The sequence below is a fragment of the Brassica napus genome, chromosome C1 (assembly GCF_020379485.1).
Source record: "Brassica napus cultivar Da-Ae chromosome C1, Da-Ae, whole genome shotgun sequence".
NCBI classification, from domain to species: Eukaryota; Viridiplantae; Streptophyta; class Magnoliopsida; order Brassicales; family Brassicaceae; genus Brassica; species Brassica napus.
The window spans coordinates 21,232,813-21,250,843 of NC_063444.1; the positions used below are offsets into that span (position 1 = coordinate 21,232,813).

The following is an 18,031-nucleotide window of genomic DNA, read 5'->3' on the forward strand; positions in this document are numbered from 1 at the left end:
ACAACAGCTTTGTGGATAGCAAACAACAACATGAGTTTCGATGTGTAGAAGATGGATGGACATGAGTTTCTTGGACAAGAAATTCAGTGGATAGGATAGTGGTGGACATGAGATACGTGAACAACAGATCTGTGGATATCATGAGTGATATTTTGCCGTGACAATAAGAAATTAGCATATGAAATTATATTATGATGATAGTTCTCGGTTAGTTTACATATGAAAATTAAAAATCAAAACTACAATAAGAAGTATTTAAAAGTAAAAATCAAATTTTGTATATCGAAGGATGAGAGTTTCTCAGCCATTAAGGATGAAAGTTTCTCAACCATTAGATCTTCTTACTAAAAGTTAATCCAACGTCCTGAAAACAATCTCCGAAACCTACCTTTGTTTTCAAAACTTTTTCATTTATTGCAACCAAAAAAGAATTTGGTTCCTTACGGTTACATGCTTAAAATCAACATTCTCTTACTTACACAAGTGGAAGGTTATTTTCGTCCAGATTTATACAGCTGTCACAACAAAGTGTCTCATCTTTACAATGTGTCTTCTAGTGAAAACAAAACTCATAATGTGTCCTTCAATGTAAGCTTCTCATTGTGGTGGGTACTTTGTGATGCGATGATTCCTCTAATTCAGTTTCGTTATGGGTCAACTATTCTCACGTCACGTACAGCACACAAAACCTACAAATTATAGTATATATGCAACTCCTACTCGTAGAATTTGACGATCTAAATGTCATCTACGTGTTGACAAAAAAAATGTAAGCTATGTTAGAGCATGATTAACCATGAAAACCTTAATGAATATTTAACTAATAAATTCCACTTAAAAACTTTTGTTAAGAGACAATGAGTTTGAGTGCTCCAATGGTAGAACTCCACTAAGGGTTCTTAAAAAAAACTTCAATAGTAGTTTACAACACTACAATACATAAATAAACAACTTCTCATGTTATCCAACATAGCTAGAGAATCTTTGAAAGTAACTCAATATCAAAATAGCAACCAGAGGAGTAAAAGGAACACACGCCAGGAGTAAAAAGAACACACACCAGGCAGCTTTTAAGTTTATAGATTATATCTCAAAAGACAAAAGGGTATGTCAAAGTTAAAACCTTTGTAGCAGCAGATGATGAAGCTTCGAGCTGGCAATTTCTGTCTTCCAATGTCTTATGCAATTTACATATCTCTCTTTCCATGTTTTTAACTTTTGTCTTTTTTTCCTGGAGAAAAAAAAACAAAAACAAAGAGAACAAATCATTTACAAACAAATAAACACAAAATTGACTCCACAAAGACATAATCCAAAGGAAAAAACAATCAGAGAATAAACAAATGGACTTACTTTTCTAGAAAGGGTTTTGTTAACAAAGAATTGTTCTTGAGAAACTAAACAGTCTTTCACTTGCTTCAGCTCAGCCGCCATAGACACCACGTTCCGCCTGAATCTGTTTAAAGCATCAAATTAAATTTCAGAAACTATATCATGAAGAAGAAGAGAAGGAACAAACTCTGTTAAAACAAAAACAATCAACCAACACACACAAACCAATCTCAAATTCTCAACCAAACGCAATTATGATAATACCGGTTTGGAGTCTTTGTGTTTTTCATTAGCAGCAGTAGGAATCTAGCACCAAGACTGAAACCATTACAAAGAGAGAACATTCATCAAATATAAACGAGTAGCTTCACAGATCAAAGACAAGACCTTTCTTCAACAAGAGAAAAAAGGGTCTACCAATCCCACGAGAGATCAGTATATAACAAATAAACAGAGCCACAAAAAGATCAAAGCTTTCAACCAGAGATGAGTAAATAAGTACTAAATTCGATATGTTTACTTGTTATATACTGAATCTCAACCACAAAAGATCCACAAAAGGACACAAAAATTAAAACTTTCTGAATCTCAATCACAACAGATTATACAAACCATAACAAACAGATTCGATCAAAGCATAAGAGGTGGGTTCCACCACTGGAGATAATCGTGGAAGAAGGAGAAGGAAGGAGACCAGGGGTCACCTCTTGAGATAGTAGCGGAAGAAGGAGAGCGAAGTCGCAGAAGAGGAACACATAAGAACTGTGTCTTATAACTCTTGATTAAGAACCGTTCTTTCTCACTTAAGCTAATTTTTTGTTTTTTTTAATCCTAATAATATTAAGAACCCTACCTAAGCAATCCCGTTAATCATGGTCTTACTGGTAGAAAATTATTATTAAAATGCTTGAGGTTTCAAACCAAGTATTAATATTATGAAACAAAAACAATATAGTAGAAACTCTATAAATTCATACTCTATAAATTAATAAGCACTATAATTTAATATTTTTTTCTTGTTCCGAATTGGACCAGTTCAAAATATGATACAAATCGATAAAATGATAAGATAATAAATTTTTAAAAAAATCTATGTAAATACATGGTTCCATTAAAATTATAAATTAATAATTTATATGTATAGAAATTTTATATAATTACAAACTAGCCATTATATTGTTTGTTATATATTCACAATAGAATCATGTTTATATTTTTTTAACATTTGATATATTTTGATGAGATTCAGTAAAACTATATCTAAAATCACATTTAAATTTTATGAAACATATTTCATACACTCGGAGATTAATAACTCTGTAAATTAATAAAATACTAAAATCCCAAAATTATTAGGTTATAGAATTTTTACTGTACAACGAAATTTTGCTTAGATTGCTTGTTTGCACTCGACATTTTGAGAGGCCAATTCAAATTTTATACTAGCTATCATTTTACCCACTTATATTCGTATTAGTGGATTTTCATATGCATGTACACCTAGTGGTAAACATATTCATGTGTATCAAATATCCATGTAGGATCGCTTAAAGAATATTGTTGAACATAGTTACAGATTTTTCGTAGCTATCTACAAAAAATTGCACGAAAATCAAATTTGCTACATACTGAGCAGATCACAGAGTCAAGCTGACTTATCAGAGGCTTAACATCTCATGAACCTATTATGTAACAAAACATCTCATGCTATTAACAAAACAAAAAAAAAACATCTCATGCATGAACCTATCATTTATTTCTTTTTCATAAAAGAATTGGATCTAATAATATAAGAGAACATAAAAGAGAAAAAAAAACTATTTTCAAGAAAAATATGAATGGACTTTTACTTTATAATTTTGTGCATCCTCCTTAAAAGATGGGATGATAAAATATACCTAGTCGACTAGAGCTTCCGAAGTCAACTTCGAAAATCTTATGATATATGAATGGTGCAGGAAAACTATATATAAAGTGATATAGCATAGATTCTGATTTATCGCATGGTGCTCGACAATGATAAAATATTGTCCACCCTTTAATTTTCTTCTTCAATGTTTCTACTCAATTCTTACACTTTTTCGTCTTTTTTTTTGTTTTCCAACACCAAAAAGACTTTCAGTAGTTTCATAATCTTGAAATGTTTTCTTCAATGCATCCAATTTCAGTTTAATACATAACAGTAGCCCTCATTTGAGCTACAACATCGATTTTCTTGAACGTGATAGTACCATTACATCATTGATACACATAATTATATGTAAAATTTAAGACAGCGAAAAAACTTTGGCTAAAATCTAGTGAATAATTGCATTGGCCGCAATTTGTATTTTACAAGTATAAGTATCAAATACGAACCACAAATTCGAGAACTTGAAGTCCTAATGACGACAATCATGGAGCTTAATAAAAATAACACATCTCTACTTTGCTCACCTATTTATGTTTTTGCCATTTGTACCCCCTGAGAGAGCTTTGGGGCATATGGTAGCAGTGACGCCTAAATTAAAGGATCTTTGGGGCCAATGATCCCAATGTTTTAATTGAAGGGTAGCTATTGTTCAGTCAAGTTAGCAAACACTTAATGTTTAATGTTTATATTCTCAAAAGCAGTGATACTTGGAACACCACGATTTGGTCCCCCTTCAGAACCTAAACGTCATTTCCAATATTGATTATTTTTCAGTATTCAATGTCACACACATATACTTTTGTAGAACAATTTTAATCTTCAACCGTATTTCTCTGTTGCAGAAAGAAAAATACTTATATAGCTGATTTGTAAGACGTTATTTGTTATTGCAATTATCCTTAATTAGTCTGTCTAGTTGATCGGGGTTCACTGCAAACAAATCAGCTAATCATCTACTCCCTCCGTTTTGTTTTTTAAGTCGTTTTAGGGATTTTGTTTTGTATCACAATAATAGTCGTTTCCAAACTTCTATGTAACATTTGATCATTTTTTACTTTATCTACCCTTTGATTTTAAAATTATTTTCCAGTCAATCATTTCAAGTTTCAGAGCAATCCACGTTTTACAAGACATGCAATTTTCAGTCAATTGAAAATTTAATAATCTAAATTTAGTAACTATAAAGTCTCAGCATCTTCCACTATATGATCCACTTGTCTTTTTTCGATACTTTCACTAAGAAAATGAAGAATGAAGAAACCAAAGAAAAAGCAGAGACCAAAGATGAAGATGATCTACCAGTTTACAAGATTTGTTACCGTGTGAGCCGTGATTTTGATTTGAATAAATTGTTTTTCTATGATGAAGGAGAACTTCACCCTGACAAAGCAACCGAAGAAGTTATAATTGAAATGCTGAAGATTTATTTCCCGCACTCTTTTTAAATTCAGATGTGATCTTATTGTATCACTGCAGGTTATTTCATGATAATAAGTCTGTGAAACTATATTTATGATTTCACATTTCAATGTTTTTCTTATTCATTTCCTCATACAAGTAATATTTATCGAATTTTAGTAACAGAAGATGTTTTTTAAAAATGATCATGTTAAATTTAAGATCTATTCCATCTTTGATTACTTTTGATAAATATTTTTTGTAGATATTGTTAGTAGTAATTTATCGTTTTAGTTTGATATTTTCTTCCAACCAATCAATACTTTGTTTGTTAAAATGAAATTAAAGAACATGCAACGAATCTATGAACCTAACATGAGCAGTATATTATATTGGCGTTATATATGTGACTGTCAACAAAGAAATAGGGATTGGTTAGTTTAATCTAAGAGTGTAGTGATATTTGATTAACATTAACACGTGAAAAGAATTTACTTAAATACAAATAATAAAATAAACACAAAAACAATTCTTATTCCATTTAAAATAAAAACCACAAATAAATAAATCCACAAAATTCTAAATAAATAAAAAAACCCCAACAAGAATCCCGAATTTATGAAGATGATGCTAGCATCTCTATTACACTTTGGACCAGTGCAACATCGCAGCTTATTTGGAGAGGAAGACGATTTTCTCTATCAAGAGTTGCTTTTTTCATATGCGGGATTTTATATGTGTTTTTTCCTCCCACTTTCATAATCTCTTTCATGCATGTCTGAAGGGTCAAGAAAATATAATTTATCCTTTCTGTAGGATATTCATTGAATGATTCTTCTACGGCATGAACAAGATCTTCGACAGTCTTCGGACAAGTCTGATATTGTAGTGACTGGATAGCAGCAAAAAAGCCAAGATCTAAAATGTTTAGATCTGGAGAGTTTGCTGGTTGACACATCAGACGTATGTTAAACCCGTTTTTGCACGCAGCTTCTTGAAATTGTTTATCACCACTCCCAACATGCGTCCTTGCATTGTCTTGTTGAATGAAAATAGTTTTACCCTGATCTTCAGCTGGCCATTTTTCATGGATTACCGGAATGACTTTTTCAATCAAACATGCTCTTATATCTTCTCTCTTCATGGAGTTTGATGCTTTTAGCTCTAACGTTCCAGCATCTCTGTTTTTGCTTCGTCTTATAGCTGGTTGGAGGGTCACAAAAGGAAACACTCCTATTTTTCCAGAAAATGTCTCATTTCCTTCCTCGTCAAATCTAGGTCGAGCCATCGCCGCTAAGAACATAACCTTCGTAATATAGTTTTTGCTTTGACAGGTACGATGTGGCACGTCTTCTTCGGGAAGTAAATAATATTTTTCCATTTTCTTTGTCATATAAAACCATTTTTCATCAATATGTACAATATTGTACATATTGATGAATTTTGGTTCATGAGCCAAAGATTCATTTTCTAACATGGACAAACAAAACTTCAACCTTTCCGTCTTATTCGCATCGCTTGAACTTGGTTTAATTGCATTAGTATGGCGTCGAATCGTACCTTCTTTGACACGCCTATGCAATGTTGAAGGAGCAATACCCAAAGCCATTGAAAATGATCGAAGTGACGTTCTCTTGTGAAGTGGAGTAGCCATAACTTGATTCAAATCAAGAGGGATTTTCTTACGACCACAATGTGCTGTTTTTTTGTGGGATACACTAAGCTCTTCACCGTTTGGAGTTTCTTTTGCTTGTTTCCAAATCCGTTGTACTGTGCGGATTGACACCAAAAATAAATCTGCAACTTCTTGAGTAGTAAACCTTGGTAGTACCCCCATTTTGACTTCTCTCCAGTAGAACATTATAAATATCCAATCTTTCTGCATTTGAGGTAAACTTCCTTTTTTTTTGTTTTGAAGTTCTACTTGATCATCTATTTCTGCATATTAATATAAATAATAAAAATTGTTAAATTAATCATTAGAAATACGACACACACATATGTAAATCGAAACAAAAGTCAAATTTGATTTGATGGTATAATTTATAACCAAATGCATGTATACAAATAAAGAAAAAAACAAACATCCATTTTTGTTGACTTATTGTTTCAAACTTGTGATTGTATAAAAAATTTAAATAATTCGATCAAAAAATAAAAATATATCAAAATAAACATGCATGAAACAAATTAGACATGTGCATAGAGATATTGCAAACATAACAGTTAAAAGCAAAACGAAGGCAAGTGTGCAATAATTAGAACAAAAAAAATGTGAGAATAAATCCATGTACGAAAGAAAAATACCTGGATCTTCCTCAGAAGAAAAACTGTTGGAGTCCACTTGATCAGTAACCATTGCCACATCGTCATCTTCATTATGGAATACGTCGACGTCTTCATCTATTGGAGTTTGGTTCAGATCAAACAAAAACTCAGATTCATTAACTATGAATGGAAGATTTAGATCAAAATTAGAACTCATGAGTGCATTTGTGATTCATTTGACTTGTCTTTCGATCAATATATACGCATAATTTGTTTTAAGTTTGGCTCCAATGTAGTTTTTGAACTTATTGTTTTGGCTCGATGTTAAATTTTTGTTTTGGCTCCATAATTTGTTAAAAGTTTTACAAATCTTATTTACCGGTATGTTCTCAAATCAACATATATAGTTGACTAAAGGAATATTGAGCATTTATATATTTATGTGAAATTATGATGGTGTTTAATGGCCGAGACTAGCATAAATTGGGATTAGTAACATTTGACTAATTAATGAGATTGGGAGTAGTAATTTCAAATAAGTGGATACGTTATTTTAAGGACAAAATAGACATTGTATTAACTGCCTTAATCCATGTGAAGTTTTGTTAAACGACTTATAAAACAGAACGGAGGGAGTAATATTCTGCTAAGCATAATTTTCTATAATGGCCAGAAGTCCAAATTGATTGAAAACTAAAATGATTTCTTAACTAGAAAATGATGATATATTATAATTTTTATAGCTTAGCAGATGCATCACGTTCAATTAATAGCAACTAGTTTATCAATCATCCCAATTACAGGATAAATCGGGATAACCCCAAAGTTATGGGGTCAAATTACGAAAGAAGAAAGTAACGGAGTCAAACTTAAATCACAGAAAATCTGTGGAAAAGAGTATATGAATCTTAACCAGAGGTTCTGTCACCACCAAAACCGGATTGCAAGAAACCGGTTTGGTCCAAATGAGACACATCTCCCCAAACTTGGATTGTCCATTTGTCACCGTCGAATAAACGGAACACGTTGACCGAAGTGTTGAGAATCTTTTCAACTTTTCGTGCACTTGGACGAGCTCTTTCGTAGAGAGATCGAATCACACCTCCATGAGTCACTACCACCACTCTCTCACCTTCATCATCACCACAAGTTAAAACAAGATGAGCAATACTTAGAAGAACATGTGTTGAGTACTAATATGTACGGTTAAAAAATATAGAAACCTTGATGTTTGTCGCCGATTCTCTGCAATGCAGATGTACATCTGTCGTAAAGCTTGTCGAGACTTTCTCCTCCACCCTAAATGACCAAAAAAATTTAGCATGATTCATCCATATAGTAAGTAAGCTTCTTGTTTATAACTAAAGCTTACTGGAATATCAACGTCAGTGCGGTTAGATGAGAAGGCTTTGTAAGCTTCTGGACGAAGTTTGGAAGCTTCTTGATACACAAGACCTTGCATATCCCCTAAATGTCTCTCCCGCAAATCAGGATCAGTAAGTACCTACATAACAATTTACACACATTTGAAACTTCTATACGAAGTTCTAAGGGCATCTCCAACCCCACTCTATTTTCCCCCCTAGAATAGAGTTTAGAGTAAAAATGCTTCAATGCTACTCTATTTTCTGCTCTGTAATAGTGTAAACCTATTTTTTTACTCTATATATAGGGTAACTTTTTTTATTTTTTTGTTAATCACTCTATTTTTCAGTCTAAAATAGAGTACCGTTGGAGCAACATCCAACTCTATTATAGAGTTCCGTAAGTAAACCATTGGAGATAGTCTAAGGACCCAACTTGGAATAATATACTAACAACCAAAAAAAAAGAGAACATAAAGGTGGAGACTTTAGGAAGAGATTCATCAAAAGGAAGTGAGGTTATAATACCTCAAGGTTGCGGCATTTAGCAGCAATAATCTGAGCAGTCTCAAAGGCTCTCTTCAAGTCAGAAGAGTAGACATAAGATACCTTAGGCTCCTTTGATAACCGTTGAGCAACCTTAAAAAATTTCAAAAGGCATCATCATCATCATCATTACATCAACAATCAAAAGACAAAAAGTCGCATACTTTTTCTGCTTGTTGTCTTCCTGCATCGTTTAGTTCAACATCCAAATGACCCTGTAACAACACAACAGAACCCAATTCAACCAGATTCTTACTAGATCTCCAATCAAGATTCAATCATATTACCTGGATCTTTCTCTCGGCATTCCAAGATGTTTCTCCATGACGTACAACAACGATTTCAGCATAACCCTCACCAACGGAACTGCGAGAAAACCCAGTAAAAAAGTAGAATCAGATCATAAGATTACACACATGTTCGAATGTGAGAACGAGAAGCATACTCTTCTTCCGCCATGGATGGGAGAGATTGCTCAAAATCGATCAATGGCTTTCGATTAGATCCGGAGTCGAAACTTGATCATCATTTCATTTCAGCCCATTGGATATTCACTGATGGGCCTAATATTTTAGCCCATTTCATTAAAGCTAAAAGTTGATGATTATATCTATTAGCCCTCCCTCACTTTTATTAAATTCAACTCAAATATTCCACTCAGTATTTTTACTTGTGTATTATTGATTTTACATAGACACTAGCACACGTGTCAACTTGCTTCTCGATTCATGATGATTCATGATGATTCATGATTCATGATTCATGATTCATGATTCATTTCAGCTTAAATATTTACTAGGACGAGGGAATAGAGATATACATAGAAATCATATATTCAAAGTAGGGTTGTTCGATCTGAATTTTTGTCTGGTCTCGACTCAGTTTTTGATATTTTGATTTATAAAGATTAGATATCAGAGAAAAAGACAAAAATAGCATTAAATCAAGTTTTTGTTGCCAAACTAGCACTCAAGGTCAAAAGTCACAAAAATAGCACTTAATGTTTTATCAAAAGTCACAAACTTAGAGTTTAGAGTTAAAGGGTGGGGTTTAGGATTTAGGGTTTAGGGTTTAGGGTTTAGAGTTTAGGGTTTAGGGTTTAGAGTTTAGGGTTTAAGGTTTAGGGTTTAGAGTTTAGGGTTTAGGTTTTGGGGGTAAGATTTCAAATTTTGAAAAATAAAAAAATTAAAATTTTCAAAGGATAAATTTAGAAATGTGCTATTTTGGTCATTTTAGTTTTTGAGTGCTATTTTTGTGATATAAACTTAGAAATGTGCTATTTTGGAGATTTGCCCTAGATATTATATTAAATTCATATATGTTTGGGTTTGGTTCAGTCTATATACTGTCAGTTTTTTGTTTATTCAATTTTAGTCTAGTCTCAGTTGATTTTTTGTTTCTTTTTGTTTATAAAATTATATACCATATTAAAATCGTATTTATTTTAGTTCGGTTCGGTTTATATACTATCGATTTTTGGTTTATTCAATTTTATACCAGAAAAATTAAACTATATTTATCTTTTATTACATTTTCAATATAATTTTGTATGATTAAAAATCAAATTTATTAAATACTACTCTAATTTTTAAATAAAATGTTTTTCTATTATATTTAACTATTAAAAACAACTGTTAAATGAATTATAATTATTACAGATTTATAAGAAGAAAAGAAAAATGATTAATAATATACTAAATTTAAGACAATTATATGTAAATTATTCAAATTGACGTCTTAAATATCAAGATCATATAAATAAAATAAACTACATGTATATAATTTGCATAAAACTATACTACTTTATTTAAATTAATCAGTTTATTCTGTATATATGGTTTGATCGGTTTATATATTGAACTATATCTATATATCACAATATCTAAAAATAATATCTATTCCGTTTATACAATGTTACCAAATCAAACTAATTTTTCTATTTCGATTTTGTTGGGTTTTAGTTGGTCCGGTTTTTACAAAATTGAACACCCTTAATTAAAATTACTAAATAGTAGATAGTTTGCAAACATGTTTCTTGTACTACAATGAAAATCTTCGCTATCAAAACCAGATAGTTGTTCATGTTTTTGCATCTTAAATATAATATGAAATATCATAGATAGTTGGTCTGATTTTTTGCATCTTAAATAAAAAAATCCATATTTACCTCATACCGAATTGTGTCTCAAAACCATTATATTGGATATTTATGCATACAATATTAAGTTAATAGTATTTAATTATTCTTTTTAATAAAGAAACTATCATTTATGGGGAATTTTCATTTTTACCATTTTCTTGGTACCATTATTTATGTTTACCACCACTAAAGAGACATTTTTAAAAATACATTTTTCATTAAAAGGCAAAAGATTCTTATACCATTATTCATTATATATATATATATAATAAATAATTATTTAAATTAAAAAATAAAAAAAAATTAGTGTTTTCGAATTATACTTTTCCAAATTCGAATTTTTTTTTATAAATTTTTTTCTGGAATTTTTTTTCAATTTTTTTTTTAGAAAATCGAAAATTATATTTGAAACTATTATTTTAAAAAAATATATTAAAGTATTTATTTATATATTTATTAGAATCCTAAATTTCACATTTCAAAAACCAATACCCCATCCTCTCAACTATAAACCCTAAGTTTAGATTACCCGTTCGGGTTCGGGTTCGGATCGGGTGCTTCAGGTTTTTGGATGGACAGGTACAGAATCCGTTCGGGTTATTTTATACTTCGGATCGGGTTCGGGTTTTTAAGGTTCGGGTTCAGATTATTTCGGGTATAACCAAACTGTGTAACAAATAAAAAAATTTCTATGTATCATTGATTTGACTTTGCGAGACCAGAAACAATTTGTTGAAGTTAGAAGATTGAGCAACTTGATATAAGATTTATGTTCTTTCTGATTTGTTATTACGTTGAGGAACACGAGTCTGTATTCTTTTTTTCCGCGTAATTTCTATTTGAATTATCTTGAATAGAAAATGGTAAAGAATCATTCTATTCATAAATCAAAATCAAACATAAATCAAACCCGGATAATCATGAATGTTTGAGCTCATGCCAGTGTAAAGAGCAAAGAGAAAACAAATCGCAAATCCTACTTGTAATCAAACATAAATCAAAATCGCAAAGTATAGTGATTCATATATGTAATCAGTCATAAAATGAGCTTAAGTATGTATTGAACATATACGTTGAAGAAGGAGAAGACGGAAAGATGTATGGAAATGGAAGATGTAAGTTTAGGGTTAATAATATATATATATATATATATATATATGGGTACTTCGGGTAATTGATTCGGGTATTGGATATAACCAATCGGGTACGGGTATCCGGACTGGTTGAATCCTAAACCTGTTCGGATTTTTTTTAACTTCGGTTCGGTTTTCGGTTCGGGTTTTTGGTTTGGTTCGGATTCAGGTTTCGGTAAATATGTCAGCGTTTAAGTGGTATTATGAATATGGTATTTTGACAATTTCTCATCATTTATACGTAACTGTTTCTATGCCCAGCGAATATGGTCTCCAATTTGGTTTATTATAACTTATTATCATACACTTTATGTTTGAGTTAATATAAATTTTTTTAGTGAATTGATTTGGGATTTACAAATTATTAAATTACTTCTCATGCTGTCATGTAAGATAAATTGACAAGTTTTTTTTCTAATAAATACATAATATTACAAATTTTTAATGTTTTTCAGTTATATATAGGAGATATTTATATGTAGGATAAACTAACTTTTCAAATTGCAAATTTACCTTTTAGATAACTATGCATCCAATTTTACCTATTTAAAAATAATTCACCGACCTACTCTTGTAATTATCGCGTAACTTTTGATACCTCTTATGCTAATATTATACTTATCTTATCGTTTGTAACATAAACAAATCAAATTTATGCTTTTTCAAATATATTGCGAGTAGACTTTGACTTTTATAAAACAGAATTTTCGTGCCAAAGATTCTGACTTAAGTAAAAGGGGGATTGATTACGGTTAATCAACTTTTGTATGGGTCCTCTCTCTAAACAAACTTCCAGTAAGAAGCCAATAGAGATTATACAACAGGATTGCTTAAGGTATGGCTAAAATCTATTTTAATTGATTTTTTTTATTTTTTCGCTTTTGTAAAAATATCGATTTGATTCATATGCACGTACGTCTCATTGAAACATCGTTTCTCTATCTGAAAACATGTTCTAGCTAGATAGGTGATCAATTTGCTTTAATTCATCTTTGTTTTTAATCAGCATATATAATACGAGCTGATTACCTCGTTTCCATATTCTTATGGTTAATTAATCTCATTAGTTTTCAGAAATTTTTAAAAATTCACCGTAATCTTTTTTTATATATATATATATTCACATGGAGAAGATGTCGACGCCATGCGCTGCATGCAAGTACCTAAGGAGAAAATGCACACAAGCCTGCGTGTTTGCGCCTTACTTCCCACCTAACAAACAGGAAGATTACGCAGCGATCCACAAGGTATTCGGAGCAAGCCAAGTGACTAAAATTCTCAACGACCTTCACCCAAGCCAGAGACAAGACGCCGTGACCTCTCTCGTTTATGAGGCACAAACTCTTCTCCTTGACCCGGTCCATGGCTGTTCTCCTCACGTTTACAACCTCCAGCGTCAGCTCAAAGACCTTCAGGACCAGCTTCACATCGCCAGGAACGAGCTCGCCTCTTACAATAATATCGTCCCACCGCTAGACCTACCTCCTCCGATTACGTATCAGCAAAACCATCACAACCCTATGTTGATGCCTGTTGTGTCTAATTATGATGGTCCGTTAACTCAACAGTTACATGAAGAGGCTCATCGGGTTGAATCTGAAAGAAGCGCTCAAGTGCAGCAAATGCAGCCAAATGCAGCACCCTCAAAGAGGGATGACTGTCCATGACAAAAGATACCATCAAAGATATCATGTAAATAGTTTTGATGGTAATGTCGGACGCTTCATATTAAAAATTTGTGGTTTTTGTTTCATTTGTTAAAGAAAAAACTTCATGGTTTAGGACAAGTGTGATCTCTCTAATATTCTAATAGAAGATGGTTGTTTCTTCTGTGTGCGTGTGTAATCATTTTGGTAGCAATCGTTTGGTTCACATGCATAATTAAGATATTAATCATAAGTGAGTTAGCTATATCTATTGATGAGGTGGCAGCACCACGAAGAAGGGATGTTCTCTTAGAAGATTGAAAATTTTATATATAGTGAGAATTATTAAATTTTCTATTTCTCATCTAGTGCATTATTTGATTTGATCTATACTATTATTTATGAAGTGATTTAGTTTATTTGTCATGATTTTCATGATTTTAGGTATTTTTGCTTATTTGTTATGTTTTAATTAGGTTTAAGCTCACGGAGTAGTTTTTAGTTGAGTTCATAACTTATTAATTTAAATAATATAACTATAAAATATGTAATTAGATATATAATTTTAGTTGAATCACTAATTTATTAATTTAAGAAAATATCCGTAATGAATTTAATATATAATTAAAAACGAATTTTGATTTAATAATATTTAAATCTATATGTTATATTAAAATTCTTATTTTCTTATTTGTCATATTTTATTAGGTTTTAAGCTTTTATATAGGTCACTAATTTATTATTAGTTTTTCGCTGAGTATTTATTAATTTTCACAAAACCTGTAATGAATTTTATATATAATAAAACACACATTTTATTTTAATAATATTTAACTTATATGTTATATTAAATAATTAATTATAAACTAATATAATAAAATTGTGACAATATATTTAAAAATTAAGAGAATTCTTATATATATTGTGTTGCTATCTGAAAATAATATTTTATTATAAAGTTAAAAACTAAGATATAAAACAATTTATAATTAAATATTAGTCAAACAAAAATATTTATATAAAAATATTTTCTCAACTATTTCTAATATATGAGTGTTTTAAAACTTTTAACACAATAATAAGTACATAGTTTGATGAACGTTTTTTTGACATATATAAATAATTTGATTTTTTATTTAACTATTTAAAATCATAAATAATAACTTAACTTGTGACTGAGTTCAAAATTTTTTTTCTTGCTTTTACTTTAAACCAGTTTAAGTTTAATCCGTGAAACACTATAGGTTCAGTTGGTGACCACTAGAAGAATGAAAAAAATGAACAAAATAAAAAATAAAATTTCATTCGAGGAATTGAAAAAAAAAATATGAATTTTTTTTCGATTTGTTCCTTATCAAAATTGCATAGGGAAATTTTTTTCTTATAAATTCATTCCTCCATTGGGAATTTAGAAGAAAAAAGTGGGATCTACCTTTCAATAATTTGACTAAAATTTCAACATAACTGGTATAAATTTTGAGGAACAAAGAATTCACCATAATTTTTTTCCTTCAACATATTCACCAATTAAAGTTTTATAATGCCGATTTTTGGATTAATAAGACATAAAATAATAAGTATTCATAAGATGACTATGTCCGCAAGTGCGTGCAAAACACCTAGTTTTATTAACACTACAAGAAAACAGCGGTATTCTGACGGACATTCCGACGGAAAATGAAATCCTCGAAATATCCCGAGGAATTTCCGAGGAAATTCCGAGGAAACACAAAATTTGGTTTCCTCGGAATTTCCTTGGAATATACCGACGGAATTCCGAGGAAATATCAATCCGTCGGAATATTTCGAGGAAATTCCGAGGAAAAATGTGTTCCTCGGAAAAAAACCGATGAATTCAGAGGAAATATTATAGCCGTTGGGGGATTTTACAAAATTCCGAGGAATTTCCGACGAACTAGCCGTTGGCGTCGGAATTCCGTCGGAATTTCCTCGGTCTGTCGGTAGGATTTAAACTATAAATACAAGCACTCCTCTTCCTCTTCATTCACTCCATATCTTCATCCTCCCTCTTACTCTATTTACACACGAATTTGATTCATAAAAAATATGTCTTCTTCAAATTATTTTCGTTCTTGGATCGATCGACCTCATTTGGATCCGAACACGAGATTGCTTACGGAAGAATACCAACGAGGTATAACCGAATTCATGGGGTTAGTTCACCGACAACCGGAAGCAAAAACAGGTATGTTAAGATGTCCTTGCTCTAATTGTAAAAATAGAAAGGTTATTAAAGAGTGAGATGTTTGGACTCATCTATATTTGAGTGGGTTTACACGAATTTACAAAATTTTGTATCATCATGGGGAAACTGATTATGAACATGGTAGTACTAGCGAACCTCAGCCAGCGGTTAGATTAGAAGAACCAATTAGAACGGATGTAGATTATGGTGTAGGTACTGAGCAGATGGTAAATGATCATTTTAGAGGGGAAGATTTACCCAATGCAGAAGCTAGGAGATTTTATGATATGTTGGATGCTGGAAAGCAACCATTGTACGAAGGTTGCAGAGATGGTCATTCAGCTTTATCATCTGCTACAAGATTGATGGGCATTAAAACAGATTATAATTTGGCTGAAGACTGTGTGGATGCGATTGCTGATTTTGTAAAAGGTATTCTACCCGAGGATAATGTAGCTCCTGGTTCATACTACGAGGTTCAGAAACTCGTAGCTGGTCTTGGTTTCTCGTATCAGGTAATAGATGTATGCAGCGACAACTGCATGATTTATTGGAGGGCGGATGAACAGCGGGTTACATGCAAATTTTGTGGAAAGCCTCGTTATAAAGATACGAGTGGAAGAGTTCCAGTGCCATATAAAAGGATGTGGTATTTACCTTTGACAGAAAGGTTGCAGAGGTTGTATCTGTCTGAACGCACAGCGCAACCAATGAGATGGCATGCGGAGCACTCAACAGATGCTGAGATCAGACATCCTTCAGATGCAAAAGCGTGGAAGCATTTCCAATCAAAGTATCCCGACTTTGCGTATGAGAGAAGAAATATCTACCTTGGATTATGTACTGATGGTTTCAGTCCGTTTGGCAAGAGTGGAAGACAGTATTCTCTATGGCCCGTCATTCTTACACCATACAACCTACCCCCAAACTTGTGTTTGCGACGAGAGTTTTTGTTTCTCTCGATTCTCGTTCCTGGACCAGAGCATCCTAAGAGATCACTTGATGTGTTTCTTCAGCCACTAATATATGAGTTGCAACAACTATGGGCTCAAGGTGCTGAAACATACGATGTTTCGTGTAAAGAAAACTTTCAAATGCAGGCAGTACTAATGTGGACAATAAGTGATTTTCCAGCATATGGTATGTTGTCTGGATAGACAACGCATGGAAGGCTATCATGTCCATATTGTCAAGATAACACTGATGCTTTCCAACTAAACACGGAAGGAAAACGTGTTGGTTTGACTGTCACAGGAGATTCCTACCACCTGATCATCCATATCGTAGGAGTAGGAATTTGTTTACGAAGAACAAGAGGGTGTTTGACAGTCCACCTCCGGAAATTTGTGGGAAAGATTTGAAGATACAACTAAGAGATTTTGGTGCAGAAAGGACGCCAGACGTCGGTGGACATGAGCGTTTTCCGGTAGATGCTGTTGGAGAACTACATAACTGGCACAAAAAAAGTATTTTCTGAGATCTGCCATACTGGGAGGATCATCTGCTAAGGCATAATTTAGATGTCATGCATATTGAGAAGAACTTTTTTGACAATCTCATGAACACGATCCTTAATGTTCAAGGTAAAACAAAGGATAATTTGAAGTCAAGACTGGATTTTGTCGATATATGTGCTCGTTCAGAACTTCATGTTGATGAGAATGGTAGGGCTCCTTTTCCCATATACCGACTTGATGCAGAGGGAAAAGATGCGTTCTTTGATTGGATTTCAAACGATGTGGAATTTCCAGACGGTTACGCATCAAATTTGCGTAACTGTATCGACAGAAAGGAAGGAAAGTTTACTGGCTTGAAAAGCCACGATTGCCATGTAATGATGCAGCGCCTCCTTCCGTTCGCCTTCAAGGAACTATTAGCACGAAATGTTCATGAAGCAACTGCAGGGATAAGTGGTTTCTTCCGCGATTTATGCACGAGATCAGTGACTCTTGAAGGTATTGAAAATTTGAAGACTAACATAGCTGTGATTCAGTGCAACCTTGAGAAGATATTTCCTCCCTCATTTTTTGATGTTATGGAGCATCTTGTTATTCACCTGGCAAGAGAATTGGAACTTGGTGGTCCT

The 18,031-nt window shown here is 32.3% G+C and overlaps 3 protein-coding genes across 5 annotated transcripts; 1 reads left to right on the forward strand and 2 right to left on the reverse strand.

Moving 5' to 3' along the window:
• Positions 1 to 876: 876 nt before the first annotated feature.
• LOC106434336 (nuclear envelope-associated protein 2) lies at positions 877 to 2,175 on the reverse strand. Of its 2 annotated transcripts, XM_013875176.3 has the most exons (4): positions 2,037 to 2,141; positions 1,597 to 1,650; positions 1,354 to 1,456; positions 877 to 1,231 (listed from the first exon to the last, which is right to left on the reverse strand). In XM_013875176.3, the coding sequence occupies exons 1-4, from the start codon at positions 2,087 to 2,089 to the stop codon at positions 1,091 to 1,093; spliced, it is 351 nt and encodes a 116-aa protein (XP_013730630.1). In that variant the 5' UTR covers positions 2,090 to 2,141; the 3' UTR covers positions 877 to 1,090. The 2 variants fall into 2 exon arrangements, with proteins under 2 accessions (XP_013730630.1, XP_048601923.1); XM_048745966.1 differs by lacking the exon at positions 1,597 to 1,650 and having other exon boundaries at positions 2,037 to 2,175.
• Positions 2,176 to 3,791: 1,616 nt separating this feature from the next.
• LOC106434340 (phosphoglycerate mutase-like protein 4) lies at positions 3,792 to 9,521 on the reverse strand. 2 transcript variants are annotated; one of them, XM_048745964.1, is made up of 3 exons: positions 8,283 to 9,521; positions 8,134 to 8,209; positions 3,792 to 8,042 (listed from the first exon to the last, which is right to left on the reverse strand). In XM_048745964.1, exon 3 carries the CDS (start codon positions 6,525 to 6,527, stop codon positions 5,259 to 5,261), a length of 1,269 nt encoding a protein of 422 aa, XP_048601921.1. In that variant the 5' UTR covers positions 6,528 to 8,042; positions 8,134 to 8,209; positions 8,283 to 9,521; the 3' UTR covers positions 3,792 to 5,258. The 2 variants fall into 2 exon arrangements, with proteins under 2 accessions (XP_048601921.1, XP_048601922.1); XM_048745965.1 differs by having other exon boundaries at positions 7,672 to 8,042.
• A 2,534-nt stretch (positions 9,522 to 12,055) lies between these two features.
• Positions 12,056 to 14,383, forward strand: LOC106345726 (LOB domain-containing protein 28-like). Its single transcript, XM_048745967.1, has one exon. The coding sequence runs from the start codon at positions 13,218 to 13,220 to the stop codon at positions 13,758 to 13,760; it is 543 nt and encodes a 180-aa protein (XP_048601924.1). The 5' UTR covers positions 12,056 to 13,217; the 3' UTR covers positions 13,761 to 14,383.
• Positions 14,384 to 18,031: the final 3,648 nt, after the last annotated feature.

What these genes read in the sequence shown, in the direction of transcription:
- LOC106434340 (XM_048745964.1), bottom strand. Translation starts at nt 6,527, where the DNA reads ATGCAGAAAGATTGGATATTTATAATGTTCTACTGGAGAGAAGTCAAA.
- LOC106434336 (XM_013875176.3), bottom strand. Translation starts at nt 2,089, where the DNA reads ATGTGTTCCTCTTCTGCGACTTCGCTCTCCTTCTTCCGCTACTATCTC. An exon ending in TTCCGCTACTATCTCAAGAG is followed by an intron (nt 1,651 to 2,036) that starts GTGACCCCTGGT and finishes TAATGGTTTCAG; the next exon opens with TCTTGGTGCTAGATTCCTAC. An exon ending in ACAAAACCCTTTCTAGAAAA is followed by an intron (nt 1,232 to 1,353) that starts GTAAGTCCATTT and finishes TTTTTTCTCCAG; the next exon opens with GAAAAAAAGACAAAAGTTAA.
- LOC106345726 (XM_048745967.1), top strand. Translation starts at nt 13,218, where the DNA reads ATGGAGAAGATGTCGACGCCATGCGCTGCATGCAAGTACCTAAGGAGA.